Source organism: Aulonocara sp. 'chitande type north' Nkhata Bay, linkage group LG4 (genome assembly GCF_057382095.1).
Source record: "Aulonocara sp. 'chitande type north' Nkhata Bay isolate Kocher_YH1m ecotype deep benthic linkage group LG4, A_spYH_male_GT1.1, whole genome shotgun sequence".
Lineage (NCBI taxonomy): Eukaryota > Metazoa > Chordata > Actinopteri > Cichliformes > Cichlidae > Aulonocara > Aulonocara sp. 'chitande type north' Nkhata Bay.
The window spans coordinates 3,220,088-3,232,308 of record NC_141347.1 but is presented as its reverse complement, the minus strand read 5'-3'; the positions used below and the strand labels follow the sequence as shown (position 1 = coordinate 3,232,308).

At 44.7% G+C, this 12,221-nt stretch overlaps 1 protein-coding gene across 1 annotated transcript; it reads right to left on the bottom strand.

The window, feature by feature from the left end:
- Positions 1 to 2,067: 2,067 nt before the first annotated feature.
- Positions 2,068 to 6,189, bottom strand: LOC147331751 (cyclin-dependent kinase 5 activator 1-like). Its single transcript, XM_086287956.1, has 3 exons — positions 5,675 to 6,189; positions 2,654 to 3,293; positions 2,068 to 2,565 (listed from the first exon to the last, which is right to left on the bottom strand). Exons 2-3 carry the CDS (start codon positions 3,167 to 3,169, stop codon positions 2,074 to 2,076), a joined length of 1,008 nt encoding a protein of 335 aa, XP_086144082.1. The 5' UTR covers positions 3,170 to 3,293; positions 5,675 to 6,189; the 3' UTR covers positions 2,068 to 2,073.
- Between the last annotated feature and the right edge of the window lie 6,032 nt (positions 6,190 to 12,221).

The following is a 12,221-nucleotide window of genomic DNA, read 5'->3' as shown; positions in this document are numbered from 1 at the left end:
TTTCACATATTGTCCTCATTGGATCGTCCTTGCGCCTGGATGTCACATCGCTCAGTCTAGCTTTCAGCAGTTCAGCATAGCAACTGCTCAGTCTCTTTCGTAACATGAGGCATGGCATGCCCAACACAAAGCAGCATGCTAGGAAACCTATAGAAGCACACATGCATGTCAAACAACTCCGTGAATAAGTAAGCCATCAGGTCAGTGGACCAGAGAGTCTCTAAATATGGGACAACTGGACTGAACTGCACCAGACAGGACACGACCGGTTCAGACCAGACCGGAGCGATCGAAATGAGAGAGAGAGAATCTGTGTTGATTTATTTTGTCCATGTTGCTGTGGAAAGCCATGAGCAGAAGAAAGAGGGGTGGGTGTTGGGACTTCAAACAGCAGCCGAGGTCTCTGGTACCAAGTGGTGACGGCAACATCAAAGTGTTGTTGTGGAAGAAAAGTCACATCTACAATTGTTGTGTCTGGCTCTGCACTTCCACAGCTGGAGCATACTCACATTTACTTTTGATTACTAATGTGTGTAGTCATTGGCCGAGAAAAGCGATCACATGATCTGCTATAAGAACATATCCTCCATGACCCATCACCACCAGTCATTCACACAGTGTGATGCACCCAACACGAGTGTAGTCGTTTAAAAGTATTCTTTCTTTCTTTCTTTCTTTCTTTCTTTCTTTCTTTCTTTCTTTCTTTCTTTCTTTCTTTCTTTCTTTCTTTCTTTCTTTCTTTCTTTCTTTCTTTCTTTCGTCAGCACCAATATGGACTGCAGGAGAAAGTGCAGGGTAAGAGAAATAAATGAGCTCATCCCTGTGTAAAATGTGCCCTGGAGGGGTCAGTATTGCATTTTCCCACGTATTTGTAAACAGCTTACACAAGGGCTTGTTTAATAATTATTCATCTGTGCCAAAAGGTTTAGCATGTCATCCTCTTAAAAATAGACAAATGGTCTCCTAATTCCCAGAATATTTGACTGGATAAACCCAAATGTTCCTTTAAAACTACAGTACTTTATATAATATGCGGATGCATGAATCCACTTCAGTACAATAAATAGGAGTGCCAATTAAACAATCTGGTTGACTTGATCTCATCCACGCTATGCAAGTTAATACTCTTTATGTTATGTGAATGGACCTTGCAGAACCACTTTTGATGAGTGCAATAAAGCTTGGGAAGGACTTTAGGAATAAGGTAAAGCGGAGTTGGCAATAAGCAAGTGGTCATGTGCAAGGACATATGAAGTGACCTCATGCAATGGTTCAATTCTCTATAGATAAAAATGCCTCAATGCTAAATATATACTGTATACATATACAGTATATATATATATTTATATATCCAGCCTCAGTAACTAAATCTGTGTTGTCTGGCGTCTCTAAACCCATTTATGTTTCTATTAACTTTCACAATAAAACTTAGTCAGGACTTTATTTCTTAACATAAAGGCCAGACTGACAAATTTCTTTACACCCAAGGTAAAAGGTAAGTACAATGGATCTCTTGCTCTCTCTATCATGCTGTTAATGTCACATCATGATCTCTGCTAGTCATGCTTTTGATGAAATATGACTTTCCTTTTCTTCATTGTCAGATATATTGTTACTGGGAATCACCGAATTTCCCAGAGGAACCCACCCGAGGGATTAATAAAGTTTTATCTTATCTCCTCTTATCTTATCTCAACAATTGTATCTCAGCTTTAAAACTTGTTACCCTGAGCTCAGGGACCTGGATGCTGAATGCCAACAAGTAGCCTGTTAATCTTGGGAATCTAATCAGATCCAGTCAACATGACTGGCGGTTTGAGAAACACCTCAGCAACCCTGATTTTATCTACTTTGTTGTTTAACTGCAGCCTTCGGGTAAATTTATCATCAACACTGTTTCATACAACGAGCTCTATCTTCTACATTTGAAAAGTTGGTTAATCATCACCAGTAGAGACGCCAGACAACATTACAGCTCAAAGGTAACATTACACTGGATTACATTAGTCTTCCTGTCCTTAACATATTCACTGTCTATCCTTCCACCCCCACCCCCCCACTCCCGGCGCCCTCTTATCGGTCAAGGCCTATGAGGAGCTTGGTCTTCTCTTCCTCTTTCTTGCTCTCATTTTTCAGATCAGCAAACACCTGGGTAAAGAAGTGTGGGTCGGTGTTGATCTGGAGCATCTTGCCACTCATGCGGTTGATGATGTCCAGGCAGCGGTCCCAGAAGGCTTCTTTCTCTGCTTCCACCAAGAAGGGCTTCAGTGGGTAGGAGATCTCGTTGCCCATGTAGGAGTAGGACAGGTAGAGGCAGGTAAGCAGTGAGGCCTGCAGCTCGCGCTCCGAGGCCACCTCAGCTGAGACCACGTCGCGGCACAGCATGTAGAGGAAGACCACGTTGGCTGGAGTAATGAAGCCCTGATCCTGCCAGCCCTGAAGAAGGAGGGAGCGGTCCACACTGCGCAGCCAAAGCACTGGATCTGTCGGGGATAGACGCTTTAATCTGTAACACCGACGGCACAGGAACTCGCCCAGGCTGCGCATAAGTTCACTCGTGGATGCCTGTGTTTAGGAGGGAAGGAGAGAAGACTTGATCAAATTATGCATGCGTGAGTTTTTAGTTTTCCTTTTGCTATAGAGTGAAGGTTACCTGAACAATGACTCGTTTTGGCGTTCCAGCTGCAGTGGAAGGCTGGATCCCAGAACCTGTGAGGGAATTCTTTTTGGCAACGACAGTAGCTACGTTAGCCAAGGTTTTGGAGGCGGGCAGGTGGGAGGAGGTAGTGGTAGTGGTGGCTGCTGGGTCCTGGCTGGATGAATAGGATGAGAGGTTAGCACAGGACTGAGACTTCTTGAGCTTCAGGCTATTGGAGGCTGAGTTGGTGGTGGCGGCTGCATGACCATCCGGAGAGCTTCCTTTCCCCCCATCCCCGCTGTCTGACTGTAATTTCTTGGACCCCTTCCTCTTCGCTGATACAGCCACTATACGTTTCCATGGGAGCACACTGATGATTGAGGGACGTTTTAGGGACTTTGCTGCTGCAGCAGCGGCATCCTTGGCATTCTTGCTGTTCTGGACGGCGGTGTAGTGGCCCACCGTGGCCGGCCCATCCTCAAACAAGGCTGCCTTGCGGTAGCTAGGAGACAGCGATAACACTGTACCCATGATGTCTGGTTAGAGTTAGCAGCAGAAACAGGGTACAGTGGAAAGTAGTGGGGGAAAGCTCTTTGACTAGTCTAGACAAAAAGCTTGGAAAGGGTCAGCGTCTCACTTCTGGAGGAGTTTGAACCTGTGAACAAACAAACAACAGAAAAAAAAGCAGCAATATTAGTTCGATTTCATTTCAACTGATGAAGTTTCATCAGTCTTCTCTCAGTAGAGAATGAGATGTAGATGTGGAGTGGTTTATCAAAGCAAAGAATAGACCTAGACGCTAAAGTTTTGCACAACCATGACAACTTAACACTCCACTCGCTGATGAATATTGAACACGAATGATGAATATTTTTTGCCTGTTTGCAAGACCAGAAGTGACATAAGACACTGACTCAAAAGAGAATATTTATCGTTGGGATGGTGAACTTTCCCCTAGAGCGTTCAGTCTATCGCCTTCCTCTGCTAAGAGACTTTCCTCACTATGAATTCAACCATCCAGTTAGATAATTTCATGAGGTTGCTGCTGTCAGCCTTGTCAAACATGAAAAATGAGCTACAGTCTCTGAAAAAGATCCTGGGATGAAAGAAAGGCTCGTAGTAATCGTAGTATGAGTTAAGTTTTCTTTTTACTATTTCAAATGCTACAATCCTCACGTCTGAGCTTTGGCTTGTTTTGGTGAGGAGAGAATGAGGAAAACCAAGAAACATTGTTAAAATCTCCCCAAAACATCTGTAAGTGGACCCTGAGTTAAATGGGTTGGGTTATACACAAACTAGTTTTCCAAGAGCAGAATGAACCGAAGCCTACAGCCATGACAAGGTATCCAGATGAAACACCCCAAATGGCTGCTGGACTTTCAGATAAGACTTTTCACAGTTTTCTCGCACAGGACTAAGGAGAGTTTTTACTTCTCCTTTTGAAAAAAGAGTAAAGAAAGTAACCATTGAGGCCCATTGAGTTTGACTACTGTCGGCTCCAGTCAACCATGAAATGTGGTTGAAAGGCTATTTAAGTCCAAAAAGGACCGCACACACTTTGGTGCTTGAGGTCGTCACACTAGTCTAGAAATGACCCCTTACCTTCTTTTAACCATAAAAAGTGACAAATTTGGTTGAGAGTCCAAAGATATTTTGATATCTTTAAGATCAGAAACATTCTATTTGTTTTAGTGAGGGAAAATGGGAAAACATGGGAAAATGTTTGGGAAAACCTATCAAGATATACTTTCTATTTGTTCCTCTTGGGTTTCCAAGTAACAAAGACCTTGAATATGATTTTAGAAAGTGAGGTTAGTTTTCGAAACCAGAAAGGACACTCTGGTTCCTACTTTGTGAAAGCAAAAGCAAGTCAGATGAAAATGGCCCAAACAACAGTTCTCAAGGTCTTCTTGCTAGTTATTCCTCCAAGGCCCTCAGCTTGGCTAAATTTTCTTTTAACGAGGAAGTCAAATTCATGACATTTCAGTATCTCTTTTGCAAACAGCATTCAGACACTTTTTGTTTTCTTTTGATGGAGGAAGAAATCCAAGCTCCTGGAGAAAACCCAGTGGACAAACATGGTTTTCAAGCTACAGGAAAATTTTGTTGTGATGCAACACTGCTAGCTGCCTGCTAGCTGCAGTAACATACAATAAATATCAATCATATCAATGTTTACAAATCACACATATATCATTGGTGATCATTGGTGAAAAACCTGGATTCTTATCTGCTAGACCATGAGAAACAACCTGTAACCGGCCAGATAGATATTTACACAGTGAATCTGCTGTCCACTTGTAACAATGACAACTGAAGAAGCTCCTGCCTGGAGGAAGAGCCTGCAAATGCAGATGAAAGCAGGTCACAAGACCAGCTTCCTCTTTCAGAACACGTCAATAAGATGAGTTTAGGTTAGGTGGTGGGAGTGGGGTTTTTTTTTTACTGCGCAAATCTCTGCTTCCAAGGTCCACATTGAGCTGTTGGTACTGTATGTTCATTAAGTGAAGAAAAGCACCCCAGAGCTTATGGTTACAGCAATATACCAACGAGAGAAAGAGTCAGCCAACTGCATTAGGTGTCTGTGCAGAAACTTCATAATAAATCGTGCAGCCACACAAATAGCTGGCATTCCATCACAGCAGTCATGTATAAATGGCGCACCTCCCCACATAAAGCTGCATATAGACGGCACTGGTAGCCCCAGCATGGGCCTACCAGTGTTCACCAGCATTATATAAGAACCGAGATAAGGCCAGGGAGGCAGGGAAAAGAAATGTGCGCAAGCATCCATCTTAGCTTCAAAATGGAAGCCTTGAACACCCCCCCCACCCCCGAACACCACCAACACCAGGCAGCATCAGAAGCACACACCGAGAGGCAGCCCTGAACATTAGGAGAAAATGCTTTTTTCTCTCTTTTTGAGCAGGTGGCTGTGTACTGACTGATCCTGCGTTTATCTGAGAATTATTTGAGCGTCTTTAATATTTCATCACCTCACAAGGCTGGTGTTACAGGGAAAAACACGTTTCCTACCTTCTAATTAATCTTCTCTTCTTGTGAAATCCATGTATCCCACCTTGACCTCCCCCGTACCCTCGCTGCTGGGTAAGATCAAAATGTGAAAAGGCTTTCCGCCCACGGAATCCACAACCGCCGGCACGAGCTCGTCCAGCCAAACGGGTCTCGCTCGAACACCGACAGGTCTGCTGCCCGCGCCCCTTCCCTTCAGAGCCTCATTCAGAAAGAGTCTCTCGCTCCTCTGCGGGAATACACACGCAAAGCGAATATGTGCCGCACTCCTTCGCTCGCAGCGAGTGGAGAGATGTCTTCCATTGAGAAGCCCAAAAAACTACACGGTGGAGGCTGTTTGATGCTCACAACTCGCCCAGACATGAATCAAACAGCACGCCGGCCCGCTGGTCTAAAAACCTACATTAACACAAAAAAGCGGCGACAGAGAGAGAGGGGGACAGAAAAACATGGCCACGATAAAGTCCAAAAATAGACGGCAGCTTATTCCCTCAGTAAAGCAGCAAAGCAAAGAGCGAGCGAGACAGGGAGAGAGAGAGAGATGCGGGCATCAGCACTTATTCGGGTTGGATGTGCGAGAGAAACGGCGCTCTCTCATTGGCTGCTGCCTGGATGCTGCTGCCGCCGCTGAAGTCGTTCAGCCTATCGCTCTCCGAGGTGCTGAAGCAGCCGGCCAAACGTGTCGAAGCTGCTGCTGCCGTGCTGTGGTGGTGGAGGGTGGCTGCTGAGGATCAGCGCAGTGATTTTTGTGAATCACTTCATCACAGCGAGTGAGGCCCCGTTAACACCGTGTTTGCTAACAAAAATAGCAGATTCACAGGCGAATCCACCTCTTACAGGTACACACACACACACACACACACACACACACACACACACACACACACACACACACACACACACACACACACACACACACCCCTTCCATCACAGGGCTAATACTGAGGGATGTACTAGTTGCTCTCTGATGTGTTCACTGAAATATGAATGTGTGTGAAGGTTAGACAGAAAGAACTTATGTTGTATAAATGAGTGAAAGGGGTTGTATAAAGTGCGCAAGCTGAGTAGATAAGAACCATTTAGTCAGCTGACTCAGTCTTAACCAGCTCCTCTCTCAGAAAGATGTTAAAAAATTATTTTCTCCTTACATACACAATCTACATAAATGTAGCGCCCTGGGACTATATTTTCTATTTAACATTCTTAAAGAGACAGAAAGCTACATACATGTTCCCAGTGTGTCCGCGCAGGTTGTGGCTGTCCAGGTCAGGGCTTCTTTGAGTGGTTGAAAAAAGGAAGTCAAATGGACTTCATCCAAGAGGTTTCTTCAGTTCTAAAACCAAATGGTGGAGAGTCCCAGGTATTTAACTCCTAGTAGGGATTGTTCCCATAGTTCCGAGGGTCACTAACCCTATTAATCATGTGAGTCATCACATGAGCCAAGGTGTGAAAAAAGGCGTGGATCTTTATCATCACCGGGATTAAGGGTGAAACCCCAGTAAAGAGATGAGATCTTCCCCCACCTCATCCTGCGCCTGAGAAGGGACCTCAGGACTCCTTAGGTGTTTTGTCCTTGTTTACTGGGATCATGATTTCCTCAGAGCTGAAACTTCCACTCTGATCCTGAAACCACGACTCCTACATTCCTGCTTTCTGAACCGTTTTATCCGTAAGCTGGTTGACATCACTACAACAGCAGGGATGACGTCTCACAATCAGAACCTGGCTAGAAAGCTGAAGCTGGCTCGGTTCACACAGATATTGCTGGTACATTTATTTACTTATTTTTTGCAATAAAAACCATGAAGAGCGTGCTCTTTCCAACTGTGTTACATTGGCCACCCCTTGATTGAATCACAGCAATCTGGCAGACGGCTCAGAACAATCAATGCCCACACGCACAGACTGAAAAACAATTGCTTCCTTAGAGCTATGGCCTTCATCACAACCCTCCTGCTCATCAAAGCACTGATTACTGGAAATACCCCCCCATCCACACACACGTTGCACTTACACATACAGATCTGACGCCGCTGCTCTTTTTTGGCTAAGGAGAGTGTTCACCTAAAATGTCATTTAACACTTAAGTAGCATTAAACGATATCTAAAATTGGAAACTATTATGAAAATAAACAGTGACTTCAGTGAAATTAGGTTTAAGGGTCTGTCAGCACAATTAATCAAAGAAGGCATTATTTTGATGAAGTCAGTGAACAGCAAAATGCTTTTAAAAAAAAGGAAAACTAGTGTAACTCTGAAAGAAGATAATGAGACAATAATCAGTTTGTCAGTTCAGCCAATCACTACCCAGATATTTCCAAAATGTACTTAGTTATGACATTATTTAAAAATGACAACCAGCTAAAAATAAATAAAGAAAAAACAACTATATGTGCTGTTCAAGATTCATCTGGGAACACATTATATGAACCGATACAAATAAACAACATTTTCAGGGATTTCTATAAAACATTGTATTCACCACAAATAAACCCATCTAAAAAAGAAATTGATCAGTTTTTGGACAACATAACTCTTCCAAAATTATTGGACACTCAAGCAATGGCACTGGATTCACCACTGACACCAGGTGAACTCCAGGAAGCCCTGATAAGTATGCCCAATAATAAGGCTCCAGGTCCAGACGGCTTTCCTGCAGAATTCTACAAAGAATTCTGGTCGATTCTAGCACCAGTTTTCTACAGAACGTTGTTGGAAATTAAAGAAAAGGGCAGACTTCCATCAAATATGAATTCTGCAAACATTAATCTCCTGCTAAAACCAGGCAAAGACCCTGTATATCCCTCAAGCTATCGTCCAATATCCCTTATAAATGTAGACCTTAAAATAATCTGCAAAGCTCTCTCAAAGAGACTGGAGAAAATAACCCCCCTCTTAATTCATCCTGACCAAACTGGTTTCATAAAAGGTAGGCACTCATCAACAAATACACGTAGATTACTTAATTTGATAGACTACTCATACAGTAAAAACCTAGAAACTACAATATTCTCTTTAGACGCAGAAAAAGCATTTGACAGAGTTAACTGGAAATTTCTATTTGCAACTTTACACAAATTTGGTTTTGGATCCTCTTTCATAAACTGGTTAAAAATATTATATAATTCCCCAACAGCTTGTGTTAGAACAAATGACCAGACATCCTCCAGCTTCTGTCTCTTGAGGGGCACCAGGCAGGGATGCCCACTCTCCCCTTCACTATTTGCAATTTTTATTGAACCACTAGCAGCAGCAATTAGACAGAATTCAGTAATTAAGGGCATAAAATGCAAGAACGTGGAACATAAAATCAGCCTTTATGCGGATGATGTGTTACTCTTTCTCCAAAATTCACAAACCAATATCTCTGGGGTGATTGAATTGATAAACTCTTTTGCAAGAATATCAGATTACTCAATTAACTGGTCAAAATCTACAGTTCTACCGATTAATTGCTCCCTCCATAATTCCTCTTCTACACCACTGCAATCGGGAAATATAAAATATTTAGGTATTAATGTTTCTCCCAAGCTTGCAGATCTAACTAAATTAAACCATATCCCACTTTTAAAGAAGGTAGAAGATGATCTGGCTAGATGGAAATGTCTACCCATATCACTCATGGGAAGGGTTGCCGCTATAAAAATGATGGTCTTACCAAAAATAAATTATTTATTCTCAATGATCCCAACTAAACCGCCACAAGATTGGTTCAGATCTCTAGATTCATGTATGTCCAAATTCCTTTGGAAAAATAAACCCCCACGTATAAGCTTAAAAACACTACAAAAGACCAAGGATAGAGGAGGATTAGAACTGCCTAACTTTCAGTACTACTTCTTAGCCAACAGGCTTCAGTTTATCTCAGGATGGCTAAAACACACCCTCTTAGATGAACCTTGGCTAGATGTAGAACAAGCACTTTGCAATAATCTAGAGATCTCAGACCTACCATTTATCAGCTCAAACATCCAACGACATGAATGCTTTAAAAGCATCAACATCAGCTCTTCTCTGACAGCATGGTGGGAGTTTCTAAAATTGACGGCATCTTCATTAATCCCATGCAAACGTACACCTATCTGGAACAACCCTGACATATTACAAAACAATAATATGATAAACTTTTCAGATTGGAGTGGTAAAGGAATCAAATATTTAGAACATATACTAGAAGGAACAGAATTTATTTCATTTGACGGACTAGTTACACAATATGGGATCAACAAGAAAAGATTTTTAGAATATCAACAAATTAAATCCATAGTAAGAAAGAAATTTAAACCGGGTCAAGTTGAACTACAAACACCACCAAGTGTGGTTCAATTTCTTACTCTTAAACCCCCCCAAATTACTATCCAAAATATACAGAATGCTTTCTAAAACAGATGAATCAATATCACTTCCTATTGCAAAATGGGAAGCGGATTTATCAGTTAACTTAGACCTAAACTTCTGGTCTCAGACTTGCTTAAAAACCTTTCATCTAATCAGAAATCCCAGTCTTCAATTAATTCAATACAAAATATTACATAGAGTGCACTATACAGGTCATCGGATGTTCAAGATGGGCTTTACGTCTACCAACAACTGCTCACACTGCCAAACCAATTCACCGGACAATTATATCCACGCTCTTTGGTTCTGTCCACCAGTTCAGAAGTTTTGGCGCGAGATATGTGAAGACTTATCAAAGTGTCTGAAATGTAACATTCCAACTTCCCCCTTAGTGTGTTTGTTGGGCAGCTTAGATAATGTCACTTCAGAAAAGAATATCGCCCATATGGTTTTCACTGCCCTATGCATAGCCAAGAAAACAGTCCTCATGAACTGGAAAAATAAAAATAATCTTAATTCTAACCAATATAGAAATTATCTATTAGATTACATTAGTCTTGATACAGCCTCTGCCACCACATCAGATCAATTGCTCTGGGCTCCTTTGATCGGCTCCATCACCTAGTGGGGGTGGGGGGTCATAGTTTGGTCCCGCCTTCACTGTTGTGATTGGTGTGGGGGTAGGGACAGGCTTAGGGTGTCGGGGGGTTCCCCGGAGGCATCTTCCTTGGGGGGCTCAACCCGGGGTAGCGGTCATGTCCGGTTAGGGGCTCTGTTGGCTCTCAGGTGACTGTTTCCTCGCGGCTGCGTGCAGCGGGGCTAGGGGAGGGTCTGTGCTGACGGACGTGGGTTACTGACCTGGTAGCCTGGCTGCCCCTGGGTGGGTCCGGGATGGGCGTGAGGTTCTGGGGGCGCTCCGTCTCTGGGCTGGGACCCGGACCGGGCCTCGGGGGCTTGGGTCCTGGTTGGTGTGTTGCCGGGGTTGTGGGCGGGTGGGTGCATGGGGGCCCAGCCCTGGAGCAGGGTGCCACCTGGGGGGCTCTTCAACTGGTGGGGGAGATTGTCACATCTTGCAGGAGCTTTCCTCTCCTCAGGAGCTCTCTCTACAGGAGGGGGAGATACAGGAGAGGTGGAGGAAGATCTCAGCCTGGGTGTTTATTGTCTTATGTAGTCTGGAAGATGAGTGGATGGTGGGGTGGGTGCAGTTTTCTCTGTGGTGGGGTTGGGTGGACTGTCCCGGGCTCTGTGGGGCCGGGCGGCGCTGCTGCACTGGGCCCGGTCTGGATGGGCCTGGGCCCCCTTTCCCTGGCGGGTCGCGGAGTATGGGGGTGCCTACTGGGGTCAGTGGGGGAGCTGGCCCCAGGGAGGGGTCACTTGCCCCTCCCTTCCTTCCCTCCCCATCTCCAGCTGCCTCCCTCTTCCCGCTCCACCACAACCACCCACACATGCAGGGCCTTGGAGTAGGGGTATGTCACCAGGGTGCAGAGGAGGCTACCCCCCCCTCTGTCCCCTTCTGGCTGCCTCTGCCTCAATTTTATCCCACAACTTAGACATTCACATTACTCACACTCTCATTACACATACATATAGGATCTTGGGGGTGGGCACAATACACGGAGTCCAAGTTACCATCAGGGTGTACACCTCACCCCTGGCATCGTTGCCCACCTCTCAATTTTAAATACACGTAGACATTGAGGGCTAGCAGGAGGGACCATGCGCTTACCTGCTGCTCTCTGGCAGGTAGCTCCATGCCCTCCTGGGTTTTAAATGCACCTTAGAACACACATGCATCAACATTACAATGAGCGGGTGGAGGGAGGTTTGGAGTCTTCTCTCACCCCCATTCTCTGCGACCTGCTGGAGCAGGGGGGCTAGGACTAGGAGGAGGAGTTGGCCGTCCGACTGCGGTCTGGAGTGTGGAGCCTTCCTGCTGCTGCGGAGTCGGGGCGGTCTGCCTCCCCCCACCGCAGGGAAAAGGGAAACACCACCTGGGTCTGGGTGCAGTTCCCCCCTCCAGGGGCGGGGGCACCTAGACCCGGTTTGTAGAGTACGCTTGGGGAGTGTGATCGTGTGTACAGCGTCTCTTTATGTCTGTCTCCACGTTGGTTGAGTGTGGAGTAAGTGCATATGAGAGCATGAGGGTGGGAATGGATGTTTGTATCTGTGTGTGCCTGTATGTCTGTGTCTATATGTCAGGTTGGGTGTCAGG